The following is a 21,390-nucleotide window of genomic DNA, read 5'->3' as shown; positions in this document are numbered from 1 at the left end:
AGGAGAACGAACGTATAGAGAACACAAACTATAACATTCCTACCGGAATTTTGCGTGTACTGGTAGATTCCGCATTGTTCATATAATCGACCATTCCGTTAAAAATGCGACGTATTCGTAAACATTCCAGCCCGGTAATCCCTGACGTTTTCGATGTGTCAGCCTCGACAGGTTGGGTGGGTTGCTTGGGTTGGTACGTTGATGGTGAGGCGGACCAGTTGATAGAGAGGAGTTGGGTCACTATTCCTGCAGGAGTAGACAGTGGAACCCCCGGCCGCGCCTCTCACGTGCTGGCTGACACGTGCTTGATATCACGGGTTGATGTCACATGCTGGCTGTCACGGGTTGATGTCACGTGTTGGGTACGACATATAATGTTGCTAACCAATGTGTTGAATAATTGTCGTCACTGCCCAATCGTCTGTCACCGGACCTGTTTGGAGGCCAGTGTGTGTGTCTCCCACAAGCCTCCAGTCTCCAAGCTGGGCATGGATCTTACAGTGCGCCCATCTTGAGATGTTTTCGGGGCTTAGCGTCCCCGCGGCCCGGTCCTCGACCAGGCCTCTCTCTTTGTTACACGCCCCCATGAAACAGCCCGTAGCAGCTGTCTAACTCCCAGGTACCTATCTACTGCTAGGTGAACAGGGAGCATCAGGGTGTAAGAAACTCGACCTGCCGGGGATCGAACCCGGAACCTTAGGCCTACGAATCCCGCGTGCTGTCCACTCAGCCGTTAGGCCCATACATACATTAGAGGGGTAATTCTCAACCGCCGCCTATAGGCCAATATTCGCCTTCTGCATGATTATTTATTTTAATTCACATAATTTATGCGCGTGCGTTTCTAAGGTGCGAGTTTTGTTTCAACATTTGTGACGCGGAGATGATTGACGGGAAGTGTGGGAGTCCCACAGCGTGTCCCAAGCACTTGGGCTGGACGGTAGAGCGCCGGTGTCGCTTCATGCAGGTCGGCGTTCAATCCCCCGACCGTCCAAGTGGTTGGGCACCATTCCTTCCCCCCCCCCCCGTCCCATCTCTTCCAAGGGCTATATAGTCGTAATGGCTTGACGCTTTCCCTGATAATTCCCTCTTCTTCCAATGGAATAAAACAGCGGCCCGGGATTGATCAATCATTTGTGCAGCCACTTACGAAACCTGTACATCTTTCAGAGACTCTAGCGGCTCTGTTGACATTTATCTAAACAGTTTAGGAACCCCCAAGGCACAGCGAGGGAGTTATTTAAACTCTTTAATAAATGTAAGCTAAGCCGTCATGACTGAAGAAAGATCTACAGGTTTCGTCAGTGGATGGATGGGTGATGAATCCCCCCGGCCGAGGGTTGCTGAGAGGGAAGGGGGGGAGGGGGCGGTGAAGGACGGCTTCCCCACACTTGTGGTGGGAGTGAGGGAGGGGGACTGGGGTTAGGGGATAGGGGGGAGTGAGGGAGAAGGGAAGGGGGGGTGGTGGGGGGGGGATATAAACGGCTTCCACCCCAATGTTTTAATTGTTGAACCGTTAAACAATGACGCAAATGCTTATCCGAACCCGTGCGCAATCATCCCCCTTTGTTAATACTGCCTAACTGAATACAAACTGAAATCAGTTTATTGAGGTAAAATACACACAAAGGGATGAGGTAGCTGAAGCTATTCTCACCCCGTTCAGTACATCGTGTTAATACATACATATACACACATCACAAACAATAAACATATTACCAAACATTCTGAGAGATAAACATATACATTTCCTCCTTTACACAAGGATGAAACTTCACACTGCTTCATGTACCCAGACTCGTCTTAGAGGGGTTTAGGGCACGTCTTGTGGGGGGGGGAGGCACGTGCGTCACTGACGTCTTGACGTCTATAATCTCTTATCTCTCTATCCACCAGTAACCTAATCCAGGGTAACTAAACGTCAAATTTGAAATGGATTTGGCTAAGCTGAAGCGTACGAAGCTATCGAATCTGATGTATAGAAAATGTATTTATTTGGAGACGACCTGGAGGGTCCCTCCACTCGCTGACGACCTGTCGGAGCCCTCCACTCGCTGACGACCTGTCGGAGCCCTCCACTCGCTGACGACCTGTCGGAGCCCTCCACTCGCTGACGACCTGTCGGAGCCCTCCACTCGCTGACGACCTGTCGGAGCCCTCCACTCGCTGACGACCTGTCGGAGCCCTCCACTCGCTGACGACCTGTCGGAGCCCTCCACTTGCTGACGACCTGTCGGAGCCCTCCACTCGCTGACGACCTGGAGGATCCCTCCACTCGCTGACGACCTGTCGGAGCCCTCCACTCGCTGACGACCTGTCGGAGCCCTCCACTCGCTGACGACCTGTCGGAGCCCTCCACTCGCTGACGACCTGTCGGAGCCCTCCACTCGCTGACGACCTGTCGGAGCCCTCCACTCGCTGACGACCTGTCGGAGCCCTCCACTCGCTGACGACCTGTCGGAGCCCTCCACTTGCTGACGACCTGTCGGAGCCCTCCACTCACTGACGACCTGGAGGATCCCTCCACTCACTGACGACCTGTCGGATCCCTCCACTCGCTGACGACCTGTCGGAGCCCTCCACTCACTGACGACCTGTCGGAGCCCTCCACTCGCTGACGACCTGTCGGAGCCCTCCACTCGCTGACGACCTGTCGGAGCCCCTCCACTCGTTGACGACCTGTCGGAGCCCTCCACTCACTGACGACCTGTCGGAGCCCCTCCACTCACCGACGACCTGTCGGAGCCCTCCACTCACTGACGACCTGTCGGAGCCCCTCCACTCGCTGACGACCTGTCGGAGCCCTCCACTCGCTGACGACCTGGTTACCGCAATTCTGCTGGGCACCTTGCTGTAAGGTGCCAAGTAACCTCTCCCCGTATGACTGTCATTCACGGTGGCACAGGACGCCCGTCTCCCCGTGTGACTGTCACTCACACTGCCTCTAGGACACCCGTCTCTCTCCCGTCAAAAAAAACAACAACAGGTGGAGCGCCTCCTCCAGCCTCTCCCTCCAAAAGAAGGCTGAGTGCGTGAGGGTGATGTCTGGAGACGAGCCCCGGGGGACATGGAGTGAGGGGAGGGGGGGGGATCAGTGATGAGCGTGACATCATTTATGCTTTAGTGAGGCGAGGGGAGAAGGAAGGGAGGGGGGACGAGGGGAGGTGAGGGAAGGAAGGGGGGGGGCGAGGGGAGAAGGAAGGGGGGGGGCGAGGGGAGGTGAGGGAAGGAAGGGGGGTACAGTGGGTACACATGGCAGGAGTGTGCAGCTGTTACTGTGTGCTCGGTTATCAATGGTGTGTATCCAAGGAAAGACAACAGACACCTTGAGTGTGTGTGTGTGTGTGTGTGTGTGTGTGTGTGTGTGTGTGTGTGTGTGTGTGTGTGTGTGTGTGAGAGTGTGTGTGTGTGTGTGTGTGTGAGAGTGTGTGTGTGTGTGAGAGTGTGTGTGTGTGTGTGTGTGTGCGTGTGTGTGTGTGTGTGTGTGTGTGTGTGTGTGAGAGTGTGTGTGTGAGTGTGTGTGTGAGAGTGTGAGAGTGTGTGTGTGTGTGTGTGTGTGTGTGTGTGTGTGTGTGTGTGTGTGTGCGTGTGTGTGTGTGTGTGTGTGTGTGTGTGTGTGTACTCGCCTAGTTGCGGTTTGCAGGGGTTGAGCTCTGCTCCCAGGTACCTAATTTATATGCTAGATAACAGGGGGCATCAGGGTGAAAGAAACTCTGCCCATTGTTTCTCGCCGGTGCCTGGAATCGAACCCCGGACCACAGAATCACGTGTCCAGCGTGCTGTCTACTCAGCCACCGCTCCCCCCACTGTGCGCGCGTGTGTGTGTGTGTTTACTATTTATTTGTGTCTGTACAAACGAGCTTTTAGCTCTTGGACCCCGCCTTTCTAACCAATATATCTGTCCCCTATAGTCTACTACATATATTTCTCTCTAACACACACACACACATCCCCAGGAAGCAGCCCGTGACAGCTGTCTAACTCCCAGGTACCTATTTACTGCTAGGTGAACAGATTCCCCAGGGTTAAATAAACAGCTTATTTGTCCATTTGTTTCCGCCTCCGCCGGGAATCGAACCCCCGGGCTACATTCGGACTACGACCCCCAAACGCTGTCCACTCAGCCACGAGGCCCTGTGACGTTCCCAACGTCAAGAAACTGCCGTACTAACGTGCCCTTATCCTAGCCTACCAGAGGACCCATCAACAGAAAACGGGACAGCATGTCAACTCTGCGAGCCGCTACCATTTTCTTGTACGCCAGTTTTTGCCCATAGATGGAGTATACGTCGAAATGTGACGTGTTAGTATTGATAATTATTGTTATCGTCTTTTAATTCACGGTCAAATTTAGTGTCTCTGAAACGCCTGTTTTATCCAGAATTCATTTTTTTTTAGCAAGTCTTGCAGCCCTTACCTGGTTGATACCTGGTTGATGGGGTTCTGGGAGTTCTACTCCCCAAGCCCGGCCCGGGGCCAGGCTTGACTTGTGAGAGTTTGGTCCACCAGGCTGTTGCTTGGAGCGGCCCGCAGACCCACATACCCACCACAGCCCGGTTGATCCGGCACTCCTTGGAGGAGGTGTACTCTAATTCTTTCCCATCTACGTCATATTTTACTACAGTCTTCTTAATACTATATAATCGAATACGAGTTTTTTATTAGTATTATTATTTTCTACCACAGACGTGGCCACACATTTACAATGCTAACCAGCATGTATACATTTTCTTCTGTCCTCCATGGACAGGGTTAGAGATGCAGGCGATGAGTCACAATAACGTGGCTGAAGTATGTTGACCAGACCACACACTAGAATTTGAAGGGACGACGACGTTTCGGTCCGTCCTGGACCATTCTCAAGTCGATTGTGTGTGGGTTAGAGATGTGTTAAACATATAGTTCAAGGGTTTATTGAACCCTTGAATCGAATACAGCAGTCTCCGTGGTGTAGTGGTAAGACACTCGCCTGGCGTTCCGCGAGCGCTATGTCATGGGTTCGTATCCTGGCCGGGGAGGATTTAATGGGCGCAATTCCTTAACTGTAGCCTCTGTTTAACGCAACAGTAAAATGTGTACTTGGATGAAAAAACGATTCTTCGCGGCAGGGGATCGTATTCCAGGGACCATAGGATTAAGGACTTGCCCGAAACGCTACGCGTACTAGTGGCTGTACAAGAATGTAACAACTCTTGTATATATCTCAAAAAAAAAAAAAAAAAAAAAAATACGAGTATAGTCTTAAAAAGAACTAGGGCACTGACTTGCCTATTTCTTTAAAATAAATACGCTATCTAAGAGTTCTACTAGTGCAGAATTGATCAGTTCCGTGAGCAGTTGGGGTCAACGCCCCCCCCCTACCCCCCGCTGCGTGTGAAAACATTCCACCATCTCTGACCAATGTTGACTTTAGATGTTGAATGTGAGATTGTCAGGTAATGTTTGTGTTGAAAATGAGGTCTAGAAACGAGGCTGGCTTTATTAGCTGTCGTGATCAGCCGCAGCGTGTGTGTGTGTGTGTGTGTGTGTATATATATATATATATATATATATATATATATATATATATATATATATATATATATATATATATATATATATATATATATATATATATATGTCGTACCTAGTAGCCAGAACGCACTTCTCAGCCTACTATGCAAGGCCCGATTTGCCTAATAAGCCAAGTTTTCCTGAATTAATATATTTTCTCAAATTTTTTTCTTATGAAATGATAAAGCTGCCCATTTCATTATGTATGAGGTCAATTTTTTTTTATTGGAGTTAAAATTAACGTAGATATATGACCGAACCTAACCAAACCTACCTAACCTAACCTAACCTATCTTTATAAGTTAGGTTAGGTTAGGTAGCCGAAAAAGTTAGGTTAGGTTAGGTTAGGTAGGTTAGGTAGTCGAAAAACAATTAATTCATGAAAACTTGGCTTATTAGGCAAATCGGGCCTTGCATAGTAGGCTGAGAAGTGTGTTCTGGCTACTAGGTACGACATATATATATATATAATATATATATATAATATATATATATATATATATATATATATATATATATATATATATATATATATATATATATATATATATATATATATATATATGGTTCCTGATGTGTCAAACGTCTTGAAAGATGCCACAAAAAATGTTTTTGTCCACGGAGAAATTTAAACCCATATAGTCGTGTCCACAATGTCACCTTAACACACACACACTTTCGTGAGAGTACTGTGGGGGCCCCTAACTGATGAAGGACACGAGTGTCTGTACACACCTGTGGTGTATCAGGCACTCCTTACAAGTACTAGGCTGAGGATAGTGGATAGAGTGAAGAAAGTCTGTACCCAGTACACTGTCTTGTGCTACTCCTTCGCTCCTTCTCCATCAATGTTGAAGGGTCGCTACCTCTCGCGCTCATACTCTCAAGTCAGAAATTGTTCCATAAAGGTATATTAAATCGAGCAATCCTTATCAGAAGGTATTGACCAGGGGGAAAGGTGGGCAGGCCAGGTATTGACCAGGGTTGAAAGTCAGGTATTGACCAGTGAGGGGAGGGGGGAGGCCAGGTATTGACCAGGGTTGAAAGTCAGGTACTGACCAGTGGGGGGGGGGGGGAGGCCAGGTATTGACCAGGGTTGAAAGTCAGGTATTGACCAGTGAGGGGAGGGGGAGGCCAGGTATTGACCAGGGTTGAAAGTCAGGTATTGACCAGTGGGGGGAGGGGGAAGGCCAGGTATTGACCAGGGGGGAGGGGGGAGGCCAGGTATTGACCAGGGGGGGCGGGGGAAGGCCAGGTATGCTACACAAGCCCCGGGGAGGACCACCAAGGCCAGGAGATACCTATAGCGGTGTCTCCCAGCGGGTCAGACAACAATCAAGACGTCAGCGGCCAGCACACGCAAGGTTGGTCACGCAACCTCCCTCTCACTCACGCATACACTTGGACTTCTCGAGACAGCCACAGTCACTAATACCCTCCTATAACCACCGCTCACTCTATAATCAAAAATATATTTTTAGCTCGAATCCTCTACTTTCCTTTTCTCTCTAACCTCTTCTACCTTTTCTTCTGGAACCTCTTCTGGAACCTCTTCTGGAACCTCTCTCTCTCTACCTCTTCTGGAACCTCTCTCTCTCTCTCTCTCTCTCTCTCTCTCTCTCTCTCTCTCTCTCTCTCTCGTGGTTGGGCAACCATTCCTTTCCCCCCGTCCCATCCCAAATCCTGACCCCTTCCCAGTGCTATATAGTCGTAATGACTTGGCGCTTTCCACTGAAAACTCCCCCTCTCATAATGTGTCTCTCTCTCTCTCTCTCTCTCTCGTCTGGAGGGTATGTGGAGCCAATGGCGTCGTCTTCAACGCATTCCGCATCATCATCCACGCGTGATGAACTGGGCCCCGATGGCCCCGTGTGGGTGTTGTCTGGGGTGGACGGGCCACTCTTGGGGCCTCAACTGGGCCCCCATGGTCCCCGTGTGGGTGTTGTCTGGGGTGGACGGGCCACTCTTGGGGACCTCAACTGGGCCCCGATGGTCCCCGTGTGGGTGTTGTCTGGGGTGGACGGGCCACTCTTGGGGACCTCAACTGGGCCCCGATGGTCCCCGTGTGGGTGTTGTCTGGGTGGACGGGCCACTCTTGGGGACCTCAACTGGGCCCCCATGGTCCCGTGTGGGTGTTGTCTGGGGTGGACGGGCCACTCTTGGGGACCTCAACTGGGCCCCCATGGTCCCCGTGTGGGTGTTGTCTGGGGTGGACGGGCCACTCTTGGGGCCTCAACTGGGCCCCCATGGTCCCCGTGTGGGTGTTGTCTGGGGTGGACGGGCCACTCTTGGGGACCTCAACTGGGCCCCCATGGTCCCCGTGTGGGTGTTGTCTGGGGTGGACGGGCCACTCTTGGGGCCTCAACTGGGCCCTGTTGGCCTCGTGGACAAATTTGCCTAATTAGTCTCCGATCCTGCGATCATTTATATTAGAAATATATATATTCCAGAGCAAATCTGTGAGAATGGTCCCGCCGGCTGTGAGCCTCCGGCCGCTTAGCGTGCAGGTTCCGGAGCCAATTAGGCTCTGCCATATGTGCATTTTAAGCAGATCATGTAGGCTGCCTCTATCACTGCACTTTTTGTTGTATTGAATGTGTTACTATAACAATGAAGAAACTCTTCCTGTCTGTGTGGCTCATTCTGGTCATTTTTGTCCACCTGTGCCTCCGTGTTCGTCTACCACCGTTGCTGAATACCTTGTCCGAGTCTGCCTTGTCAATTTCACCCCCTGAGGATTTTGTATGTGGTAATCATGTCTCTCGCGTGAAGTTTAATTCAGTTTTCCGACGTAATTCATTCCTCTCGGTTCTAGGACTAGTCTTGGGGTAAACCTGTACGTTCTCCGGCTATCTTGAGGTTATCTTGAGTTGATTTCGGGGCTTTTTTTAGTGTCCCCGCGGCCCGGTCCTTGACCAGGCCTCCACCCCCAGGAAGCAGCCCGTGACAGCTGACTAACTCCCAGGTACCTATTTACTGCTAGGTAACAGGGGCATAGGGTGAAAGAAACTCTGCCCATTGTTTCTCGCCGGCGCCTGGGATCGAACCCAGGACCACAGGATCACAAGTCCAGTGTGCTATCCGCTCGGCCGACCGGCTCCCCTGGCTAAATTTAATCGACCGGCTAAATTTACTGTTAAACAATATTAAGGCTTCATGCTGGAGCCGCTTATTTTAGGTTTGGTTTGATATGTGTTATACAATTTCTTGAGCGACTTCGTACTTAGATTTCTGAAGTTCTTACGTTGACAAACTTTGCATACACCGTTGATGATATCTGGTCGAGGTGAGCTTCGCGGGACAGATTCTTTGCAATATTACCCCTCCTCCCCCCCCCCCCCCCCTCCTCTTTGCTAAGTCTTCCCACTCTCCGCCTCCTGTAACATTTCCTCTCCCATGCGTGTGTTTTACTTCCTAGTAATTACCTATCGGTATTTACGAGGTGAAGTTTACCTCGTTATTCCCCCGCTTACCGCACCCTGGAAACACAAACCGAAACTCTCTCTATTTTCCGCTTGTTACAACTTGTAATAAAGTTGTTACATCTTGGCTTAACGTGTTTATGACGGATTAGAACGTTGTTACAACTTGCTATAATGGTTGTTATAACTGGTTAGGTGTTAAAACTTGTTCGAACGTTGTACCAACGTCGTAGTTTCTGTGTGTGTGTTTGGTGGGGTGGTCTCGTTGCCCCTCTTGCGTTATATTTGAACTATTCTGGCATTCAAATTGTTGTCGAAACTGTCCTTAAAGCTGTGGATGGAGGTTGCTTCCACAACTTCTTCTTTCAGTGCGTTCCATCTGTTGACCAGCAGTACAGCGTACGAGAATTATACCTTACAGTTCTTAGACTCACGTTTGGAGCTTCCACGTGTGTCCTCTCGTCTTACTTTTTTCTTTATTTAATCAGGCTGTCACTGTCAACCTTGGCTATTCCCCTTGTAACACTCCATGCTTTCTGTACACGATGGCTCCTGACCACCAAGGGATATATATCCCTTGTGGAATATATACCTGGTTGATACTTGCTTGATGGGGTTCTGGGAGTTGTTCTACTCCCCAAGCCCGGCCCGAGGCCAGGCTTGACTTGTGAGAGTTTGGTCCACCAGGCTGTTGCTTGGAGAGGCCCGCAGGCCCACATACCCACCACAGCCCGGTTGGTCCGGCACTTGTGAGAGTTTGGTCCACCAGGCTGTTGCTTGGAGAGGCCCGCAGGCCCACATACCCACCACAGCCCGGTTGGTCCGGCACTCCTTGGAAGAATTGTAATTGTAATTATCGTAACTGTAATCCACAGCCCCCTCCACGGGAGTGAAGATTGAGTCTCCGTATGGAAATTACTGCTAGAATATTATGGATAATTAGATGCAAGATCCGCCTGTTGATAGGACGTTATGGGAAGGGAACTATCAGAGGGAAAGCGCCAAGCAATCACGACTATATACCACTGGGAAAGGGTCAGGATTAGGATTTGGGATGGAACGGGGAGAAGGAATGGTGCCCAACCACTTGGACGGTCGGGGATTGAACGCCGACCTTCATGAAGCGAGACAGTCGCTCTACCGTCCAGCCCAAGTGGTTGGAGACGTTATGGGAAGAGTGTTGGAGTTCGTAACCCCGTTTGTCATGTGGCCCGGGCAAGGTCCTGGTCCCCGCACACACACACACGGGAGACATCTCCCGTCACGTAGGGTGCAGTCGCACTTCCACAGATCTCCAGTATCAGCTAATGATACTGGTAATGGCTCAAAAGGGCCACCAATTACGGGCTATTCATGCCCGTGCCACCTTTTGGGTGGCTTAATCTTCATCAATCAATCAATCTGATCTCCGGCGTGTACGGGCGGCGTCCTCCGCCATCTCGGTGAGGATCTTCCCGCCTTGCAGCACAGTATGAGCGGCAGCAGCGCACTTGTGTCAAGTGCGCTGCTGCCTGGCCATCTGGCGGCGATGTGTTGAGGCGGTGGAAAGTGTCAACTTGTTGCGTGAGGATGACTTTCCCCGGGGCTCCGAGGGCACTGGAGACCCAGTGCACGCGATGACGGCATCGCGGCTGGTGCCAGGTGCTGGCGACCCAGGTGTAAGCTACCTTGAGGTTACCTTGAGGTGCTTCCGGGGCTTAGCGTCCCCGCGGCCCGGTCGTCGACCAGGCCTCCTGGTCGTGTGTGTGTGAGCGGTGGTCACGCCGTCTACGGTAGGATCAGGTGTTGGGATGTTGCGTGTGGGTACAGGAGCCCCAGGGCGACGCCTCACCTCCCAGTGTGGCCCCAGGCATCCGATCACTCATGTGGCTGTTGACCTTGAGGAGCAGAAGTTGTGTCTGGTCGAGGCTACCGCGATGGTGTCCCCTGCGGGGCGTGGAAGCCACCCCTGCGGAGCGTGGAAGCCCCCCCCCCCTGCGGGGCGTGGAAGCCCCCCCCCCTGCGGGGCGTGGAAGCCCCCTGACGGCCAGGGGCTGATAGCGGGGAGGTGTGTGTGGTGGGGGTGAGGTGTCTCCCGTAGAGGAATGCGCGCGAGTGGCGGAGACGGAGATTCACTACCGAGCCCCGCGAGGGTATCGTCCGACTCCTGCCCCCCTCCGGAGGTGCTGACGAGAGGTGTAGTGTAGTTGACTGTTGACCGCGCGTGACGGCTGCTACAAGTAGCCCGGGTTCTATCCTGGTGCCTGGCCTCAGGCAAGGTGCTCACCTGCTACCTCCTTGTCCAGCCCGTTCTCTTCCCCCAACGTCAGCAAACCGTCGTACTAAAGTGCCGTATCCTACCCGGGTGTACCAGCCACCGTAGCTTTGGTTGTATGCGTCTTGTGTCGACTTTACTATGTGCTTGAGTACAGTGGTCGACCTTTCGCACATTATACGCTTCTAATTCATTGTATTATACAAGTTTGGTTGAGGCTGACTGAGTCGTTGTGACTTTATTAGTGTGTTTATGTCTCTCATTCCTGGCCCGAGTGTTCTCTGTCGTGCATCTTGTAAAATACTGGATTTGATCTTTGTATATATATATATATATATATATATATATATATATATATATATATATATATATATATATATATATATATATATATATATATATATATATATATATATATAACTGAAAACTCACACCCCAGAAGTGACTCGAACCCCATACTGCCAGAAGCAATATGCAACTGATGTAAAGGATCCCTTAACCACTCGACCTGTACATCAGTTGCATTGCTTCTGGCAGTATGGGTTCGAGTCACTTCTAGGGTGTGAGTTTTCAGTTGCATATATACCTGGAGACTGTTCAGGCTTGTTCGCATATTATATATATATATATATATATATATATATATATATATATATATATATATATATACGTGGTTTTCTCCGAGGCTATGGGTCCCCCTTCTTCCAGCTAGAGGTGGTACTCCCTTCCATTGTATATATATATATATATATATATATATATATATATATATATATATATATATATATATATATACACTGTCATTTTTACCAATAGAGAAAAGAAATATATATGTCAGCACAGTCAATGATGAAACTGACATTTACATCTCACCACTTCAACACCTCTCTCCTTCCTACCTGTAGCACGTCTCTAAACTATTAATTCTGAACAGTTACGAATATAATGTGTTTGTAAAACCTGGATCATACTCCCTAGAGACCACGTGCTGGCTTCGACCATCCTGGCGCCCGCCACTACCGCTCTCTGGGACCCGACGCGCCGCTCTAAACACCCTTCCCGCACAGTTTACACTCAAAGCTCAATTCTCATTGGTCGAAGATAATGCTCAGAGGCAAAACATTGCACCTTCCGGAGAGAGAGCGACTGGTGGTGATCCACTCACTGCCAATGAGATTGCCAATCGCGTAAACACACTTGTGCGTCTAGGTTACTTAAGAGGATGCTTCTACTACTACGCAAATACCATCCGCAGTAATTTATGGTTACTTAACGTTATCAACCCGTTATCACAATAACAGCATTGTTTGTGTAACACGATTACAAGTATATAAATGTATATTTATATATATTAATGCAATGGAAATGGACACTTTCCCGGGCTAATTCTGGCTATGGGAATATACTAAGGTTTTGTAATTGGGTCCAACTTGCATCCCTGCAATTGCCAGGAATCATGCACTACCGACTGAACCACGATGAGCTCGATCCCCTGGAAACACAAATCGTAACTGTTCCTATTTTCTGCTTGTTACAACGTGTAATAAAGTTGTTACATCTTGGCTTAACGTGTTTATGACGGATTAGAACGTTGTCACAACTTGCTATATTGGTTGTTATAACTGGTTAGGTGTTAAAACTTGTTCGAACGTTGTAGCAACGTCGTAGTTTCGTTGTGTGTTTGGCGAACACTCCTATGGCGTAAAAGCACACACATTCTCGAATTCTCCATATAAACTCGAATTGAATTTCTATGATGACACTTTGAAAATCCTGCGATCCAAAATTTGTATTGAAACAATAATAATAAAATACTGCGCTATTAGACTTGATTAAACACGTTCAAGAACATTACAATTAGTTAAGAGCAGAAGGCCTACTGGCCCATACGAAGTCGCTCCCAGATATACCCGCCTAAAACTCCCATACATGTCTCACCTTCGCTTGAAACACCACCACCACCGTGTCATAACTCGTCACCGTTACCGTGCCCACCGTTACCAAGCTTAACCAACAATATTTGCATACACAAAATTAAATGAACATGATTATCTGCTCACTTTGAATAAGGAATTCCTGTCCGGGGGATTAATTCGATATAATTGCCATTTCAACTCGAGTAATAGTTAAGTTATTTAGTGCTAAATATTGATTAGTGTCAGACCAAGAGAGAGAGAGAGAGAGAGAGAGTGACGCATCACATATGTGGCAACATGTACATAATCCTACTCTAAAGTCAACTAGCAAAAAAAAAAATTAATCAGTATCTTCATTCATAAATGGAAGCGCATTTAGAATTGACTTAGTTCATTGCATTTAAAGTAAATTGGTCACTTGTACAACGAAATAGTTAATGTTTATAGATTAACACAGATTTATATATATATATATAATATATTTAATTATGTGTATATATATATATATATATATATATATATATATATATATATATATATATATATATATATATATATATATATATTTTATAGTGCAAAGGCCACAAGGACATGGAACGACGCAGGAGGAGCAAAGATAACCTGGTTACTAGGGTGATAATAAAGATTGAGCGCCCAGCCGCTACTAGCCAGCCCGGCCTCCCTCACGCCTCCCACCACCCACAACAGTGGCAGTAACACAACTCAAACACAGGAGGAGCGGCACAATATTGCCAACTTGGAGCACGTCATCCAGCCGCCAGGCATGACTGAGATGGCTACAGTGCTCCTGGCATTACTAATATCTAATGTCGTACAGTTTTCTCTCACCAAGCGCCAAGACTATTATATTATGGTTTTATATAGTACTACAAGGGGTACCCGGCCGTGTCCGGGTCTCTTCATCCCCCTTCGTCCCCTCTATTCCTAGCCCTCGTCCCCTCTATCCCCGCTCCCGTACTAATTACACCTCCCACCAAACTCCTGTCTCTCTCTCGCTCTCCTACCCGTTCGCACACCGCCACAATCCAGCTTAGCATTCCTAAACATTTCTGGTGTGAGCTCCGGCATGACCTCAGAGCGTCTCGCTGCTCTAAGACCACCATCAGTTCTCCCCCTATTGTCTTGGATGTAACACAACCTACGTGTTTTGTTTCGAGCGTAGGATAGACATATTTATGAAGGCGTTTGGGTGGATATAGGTAAGAGCTGCCTCGTACTGGTCAGCAGGTCTTCTCCAGTTTTCTTTGCTCTTATATTATAAATTACCCCAAGGTGTAACTCTATTTCAATAATCAACTTTTTGGCCTGCTCGGAGCGCTGTAGGTGGTAAGTGGTGTTATATACCTGGATAGTACCTAGATTCTGGGAGTTGCTCGACTCTTCAAGCGACTTGTGAGAGCTTGGCCTAACAGGCTTATTGCTTACAACAATTATGTTCGTAATTGCACAATGAAAGCAAAAGAATCTAATGTATCCAAGATAAACAAAAAACAACTCCCTTGAAAGTCAAGAGATGCGGGTTCGATCCCTTCTTAAGGCGTCATCAACTTGTTATCATTGATACTTTTTATGTAATTAAACACAAGAAGTGTAACACCAGTGAAGGTTTCACTCACAACACTAACACGAGTGAACACAAGAGAACACAAGTGAAGGTTTCAATCGAGTGAGATAACGTCTTCTCAAGTTTCTCCAGAAAATTCCAATTAAAAAACAAAAGAAGCCCAGTGCTGCCAAGTCTTGGCTCCACTATTAAAACATATTCAAACATTCAAGTAACATATAATAATTAAATCATCAATGTTCCTGATGAATAACAAGAACACTGTATTGTCATTTGCAAAGTTAAAAAGCCCCCCAATGAGCAACAACTAACATTTCTATCTATTTATTTTCAAAACGAAACATATGCAAACGAAATCAAACACATGTTCTGCTGAATACACAATTATCAACACTCATCCAACACAAAGGATCACTTATACTCTTAATCAAACGGTTAATACATACACTACAGTTAGGAAGGACGTTCCCTACGGAACAGTTTAAGTCAGCTACCATCATCGTTAGTATGTACCCGGCAGATATTCCGTTACTATAGACTGGGTTAGGAATAGCATCAACACTCCCTTTGTTACCCATGAATTCTGCTGCCCATACACACTAATAACAGCTTCATTCATTTAAGTCTTCAAGACATCACAACCACGACAAATCCCCAAACCAGCGACACAAATGTCGCCAGAAGTTACATCAATGACACATGTACAGTTGGTTGATGTATAGACAATTTCCAGAATGGTTCTGCTGGCCAGAGTGGGAATCACAGTCTCTGGTTGAGGGACCTCAAAGACCTCAAAGGACCTTTGAGGGACCTCAAAGACCTCTTATTGGGAGGTCCTCTTATTATTACATCCTCTTATTTCTTATTGGGAGAAGAGTGACGAGACTGTGATTCTCAAAGTGTTCCCTGTGCTTATGGCACCTCCACCGGCTCAAGTCTAACATATATTATCACCTCTTTCGCTCCAGTAAGTTATTTTTGTTGGGGATATTTGGGATCTCACCTTGCGGGGTACCTTGCGGGGGTCAAGATGCCCGCGGTTCAAGGTCGTTCAAGGGGGTAACGTATACACAAATAAACAAAGTTTTAATTCCTCCTGAGGCGTACAGAGTAAACAAAAATAAAGGTCAAGAAGTCCTCTTTACGTAACTTACCTGGAGATGATTATGTATACTTAATTCATTTCCTCTCATACATGCAGGTTAATGGTTGGCGTAGGAGGACCTCCGGTAGGTCTAACAGGCTTATTCCTGTCCCTGATAGTTGATGTTTTTTCTTTCCAGTTAACTCTCACTTTCGTTGTAGTTTTAGTCTCATTTTTCTTATTTTCACTATTCTTGATCTGCTGTATTATACAACTTAGCACTATTCGTTATTAATGACGAATTGTATTTTTGTTTTTCCACTAAAATTTTCATGTGTTTACACACTAAGATATTTTCAATATGTTTAACGATAGTGTTACAAATTTTTTGATCTTTAAATTATTTTCAATGGGGCTGGATGGGCTCTTTCAATAGGGGGGGGGGGGGGGGTAAGTTTAAGGGGGTCTAATGGCGTAGGGGGGGATGGGGTATTTTTAAATATTTCAGTATAGGCGGTTTTGTCTTTAAACATCACGACACTTCTTCACAAATTATTTTCTTGACTTTCAAAGCACACTTTTAAGCTTTCTTTAAGTAGCCAAGCAAGATTTTCTTATCACTTTGACGACAATGTTCATCACTTCACCACGAATTACACCGCAACGATTAACTTCAATATCATTTGAGAGCGGAGCCCCTTAATCTCTCAAACACTAATTTCAACCAATTTCACTTCGCAAACTACAATATACTTTCTTCGCAGAATTGTCTTCATGTTTTGAGTGTTTACACACTCTTGGACACTACTAGTAAACACTATTTTGTATGTGAATACTCCAATACTTGCTACGTGCAGTTTCCCATTCAACTCTACCTAGCATCTCATGTAAATCAACTGACTACTCATGGTTTCTTGGAAAGGGAATTTCTTATATATGATTTCAAAGACGTTCTTAAAAAAAAAAACTGTTGTTATAACAATAAGACGAAAGTTTCCCTCACACACACACGCACTCATTTCCTGTCGAGAGCCAGTGTCAACAAACCATATTTTATATATTTTATATATATATATATATATATATATATATATATATATATATATATATATGTGATATAAGATATAAGATATAGATATATCAAGACGCGATCCCGTTTACCCGACACATTCAACAAGAGGCAACCCCGTTTACCCGACACATTCAGCAAGACGCGACCTCGTTTACCCGACACATTCAGCAGGACGCGACCCCGTTTACCCGACACATTCAGCAGGACGCGACCCCGTTTACCCGACACATTCAGCAGGACGCGACCCCGTTTACCCGACACATTCAGCAGGACGCGACCCCGTTTACCCGACACATTCAGCAGGACGCGACCCCGTTTACCCGACACATTCAGCAGGACGCGACCCCGTTTACCCGACACATTCAGCAGGACGCGACCCCGTTTACCCGACACATTCAGCAGGACGCGACCCCGTTTACCCGACACATTCAGCAGGACGCGACCCCGTTTACCCGACACATTCAGCAGGACGCGACCCCGTTTACCCGACACATTCAGCAGGACGCGACCCCGTTTACCCGACACATTCAGCAGGACGCGACCCCGTTTACCCGACACATTCAGCAGGACGCGACCCCGTTTACCCGACACATTCAGCAGGACGCGACCCCGTTTACCCGACACATTCAGCAGGACGCGACCCCGTTTACCCGACACATTCAGCAGGACGCGACCCCGTTTACCCGACACATTCAGCAGGACGCGACCCCGTTTACCCGACACATTCAGCAGGACGCGACCCCGTTTACCCGACACATTCAGCAGGACGCGACCCCGTTTACCCGACACATTCAGCAGGACGCGACCCCGTTTACCCGACACATTCAACAAGACGCGACCCCGTTTACCCGACACATTCAACACAACTAGAGTCGTGAGAGTACGAAGCCACTGACCAAGGGCAACGAGTGGGGGAAGAAGAGAGGGAAGAACAGAGGGCAGAGAGGGGAAGAAGAGGGGAGAAAGAAGAGGGGGAGAAAGAAGAGGGGGAGAAAGAAGAGGGAGGAAAGAAGAGAGGGAAGAAGAGGGTGAAGAGAGAGAGAGAGAGAGAGAGAGAGAGAGAGAGAGAGAGAGAGAGAGAGAGAGAGAGAGAGAGAGAGAGAGAGAGAGAGAGAGAGAGAGAGAGGGAAAGCAAGAGGGAGCAGACAAAGGGATGAGGTCATGTGAGAGCAGCAAGATAATACGGTGAGACTAAGGACGGCAGCATCACCACCACCAGCAGCATCACCACCACCACCAGCAGCACCACCAGCACCACCAGCAGCATCACCATCCGGGGCCAGATAAGCACGGGTTCCCATCACACTACCTGGAACAGCAGGAAATACTCACAGTTAATACCATTCCACATAACTCCCCTCCAACCTCCCCCCCCCTCACCCCTCCCTCTTCCTCCTCCACATTCTTACTCATTATATATATATATATATATATATATATATATATATATATATATATATTTGGCTCAATATAATTTCCTATCTTCCCTCCATTTTTTTCCTGTCTTCGCATTACTAAACGATCAGGCGGACGGAGTGACAGACACAAGACGAATAGACGGATAGACGGGAGAGGATGGACAGAAGACTGAATTATTGACTGACTGGCTCACTGACTGGTTAACTGGCTTGTTGACTTGCTAACTGGCCTGTTGACTGGCTTGTTGTTTGGCTAGCTGGCTGACTTGTTGATTAACTACCTGGCTTGTTTACTGGCAGTCTACCTGCTTTGCATAAGCTTATTCACTAATGTACTAACTGAATTGACTGGATTACTGACCGACCTGGTAATGAATCCTAAACAATCCTAAACAAATACACATTCATATATGACGTATCTAGGATATAAATCGTATAGTTTCCGTCAGCGAGACAAACGTCAGAGAAACTAGAATGTTCCGTTAACGGTTAAATTCAAATTGTCATCCAAACCAACCAATCTGGAAGGCCGCGCTTGGAATGCACCAATGAGAGAAATTCAAGTTTATGCTCAGCCAATGGGAGCCTACCATGGCTGCAGTTAGGGCACGGGAGCTTCAGTTGATGATCTGGAGAAGCATAACACGCTCGGGGCCTCTGTTTCACGAGCTCCCACATATAAAGTAGAAACGTTTAGGCAAGTTCAGAAGCCGCAAATGCCAAGATATTGCTGGAATTTGCAATCCAGCTGGATAAAATCCTCAGGAAAACTGGAGGGGGGTGGGGCGGGATCTTTGACAAGCTGCCGGCTTCCTGTTTCCATCGAGGCTACTCGAGAGATAGTGGCGTCTCAGGTAAATTCAGGAAAAAACGCGAGAAAATGCAGGTTTGGAAATTGGGTTGATTATGGAACAAATAAATAAGGTATGTCTGCGTGCATATAAACCAGGAGCTGTCTCCTATGAGGTCAAAAGGCATTCTGTGGCTTCATTTTATATTTATGTTCTTGTGAGTCAGATTAAATATACAAGACAGGTTAGAGTCTTGGATGTCCGCTGCCTGGAACTCTGACGAGTGAGCACATGGTACACGCATCACCAGCTGTGGAGGAATTGATGTCACCGCAGTGAAGACTACTCAGATCTCAAAGACATCTCAGCCTTGAACAAGAGGAGGAGGAGGAGGCTGTCAAGGAGGCGTGAAGGGTGAGTCCAAGGGCGAGGGGGGAACCAGATCAAGTTAGCCGGGGCTCAGGTCTAAAGGTGTGCAGCATGGTGGCCAAAAACTCGGTTACCGGTGGATCACTTTGATCTTCCACATAGGACGTAAGCAGGTAGAGGCAGACCAGCTTCAAACAGAGACGTGACAAGAGCCAAAGGGGTTTGGCAGCCTGCAGGTTATTCGATTGAAAGGTTGAAAGCCAGGATCCAAAAGCTAAAGCTCAACCTACCGCGTGCATGACTGCGTACTTACACACACGCAACAGGTAGTCACATCCAACCTCACTCAGTCCCACTAGCAGCGAGCCATACACAGGTCTTGTACACAATTCTGTACCCTAAAAAAAAAAATCTCATTATGGAGCGAGTTTCTGGGAAAGACGTCAGTAGATGAACAGTAATTTAGTGGGTTCTCGGGAGGAGATTGAGCCGTCACCAGACTTGTCGCTTCTGGTGTGGTTCGTCGAGGAGGAAAAAGAATGAAGTGGCAGGGGGAGATGTGGGAAGGGGAGGGAGGGAGGGGGGGGGGAGCCAGTAATTATCAAGAAGGAGGCACCAAGCCGGGAAGGCTATGCAGCGGGAGGGAGGGGTGCTTGGAGTGGGGGGGGGGGGTAACAGGAAGAGGTTACATGGTTATGTACGATACAAGATGACGCAATACCACCATTGATCCTTTCCGCCTCAACGAACCCCCTTTTCTTCGTTAATTAAGACCAAGTTTTAATCCTAACGCAACTGCAAGCTGAGAACTTCAACCCTTACATCGGCTCATCTTAAGCCTGACTGTAAGAAACATATATTGAGATTATTTGCCATTAGAACCGAGCTATATTTAGTACCAAGTTGCTAAGATACAACCACGTTAGCAACAGCACAGAGCTTGCGTCAACACAGTACCAAGGCCTTCAGAGGCCCGGCTGACCGGACTGTACGTCGTAGCGACACGTTGAGGCAACATACTGTAAATGGGCGCCAAGCGATACATGATCACTGACTGGGTTGGTGTCCCAGAGCAGTGTTTTGAAACCTTTGAACCTTTGATATAATGCCAGGTCCAACTTTTAAACAAACGCGCACACACACGGATTTTATTGTCGACTGAAATGCTTTCTTTGTACTCCATGCCATGCTTGCTAGGTTCAACACGTGGCACTTCGTGGTCACTGAAGAGTCACACTTCCTCCCCCAAGATGACGACTTCATCACAAACCCCAAAATTTTGTCCACCCAATACCTGTACCAGGGTTTAATATCATACATTAAAGTAATGATCATTGCCCAACCCGTCCTCTTCCAAATTACGTCGATTTTCGCTCGTATGCGCACTCAGGCTAAAAAAAAAAGACAATTTAAATCGAAATCGGCTCACGAAAGTGACGTACTGTTCCGTTTTCTGTTTTGGGTCCTCTGGCTTAGGCTATTAGGTTAGGAGAGGAAACTTTCAATTAAAGTTTTCATGACGTTTTGAAACCTTAGGAGAACTTCCTGCCCTCCTAACCTACCATAAGACCCTTAACTTACTGTTTTAGGAAAAAAAAATCCACAATTTATTTTCAATTATTTTTGATTTTCAAATTATGGCCTTTTTTGGTCGTAGCGCACACGACCGACAGGCGACGTACTTTACAAGAGGACGGGTTATGCATCGTTTTCCCTGTCACAGATGTAACTGGCCATCATCTTCCCCGGGGAGGAAATTGCTGCAAGTTTGTGATTAATGAGTCTTAGAGCAGTTGGCATTTCCTCTCTTGTATAAGCTGAGAGTGCAGCCATCAGCACAGAATAAACCTTCAGGATTTAGAGGTTCACACATTCCCCAAGAAGGAGGTCAGACACACACATCCTGCGCTACACTTCCACCAACTG

At 47.5% G+C, this 21,390-nt stretch overlaps 1 protein-coding gene across 2 annotated transcripts in view; it reads right to left on the bottom strand.

The window, feature by feature from the left end:
• The window catches only part of IP3K1 (inositol-trisphosphate 3-kinase-like protein), a 198,116-nt gene that overhangs the window by 162,131 nt on the left and 14,595 nt on the right, over nucleotides 1–21,390 (bottom strand). Inside the window, exon 1 of one of the 2 annotated variants that reach the window (XM_069310555.1) lies at nucleotides 15,885–15,938. The exons of the other annotated variant lie outside the window; for it this stretch is intronic. Within the exon in view, the coding sequence (XP_069166656.1) occupies nucleotides 15,885–15,923 (39 nt within the window). The 5' untranslated portion in view covers nucleotides 15,924–15,938. Of the gene's footprint in view, nucleotides 1–15,884; nucleotides 15,939–21,390 lie in introns of those variants that run through there. 2 annotated transcript variants of the gene reach the window in all.

The sequence above is a fragment of the Procambarus clarkii genome, chromosome 67, assembly GCF_040958095.1.
Source record: "Procambarus clarkii isolate CNS0578487 chromosome 67, FALCON_Pclarkii_2.0, whole genome shotgun sequence".
Taxonomy (NCBI): domain Eukaryota; kingdom Metazoa; phylum Arthropoda; class Malacostraca; order Decapoda; family Cambaridae; genus Procambarus; species Procambarus clarkii.
Note: the sequence above shows the minus strand (reverse complement) of the source record. Positions and strands in the feature narration are given on the sequence as shown.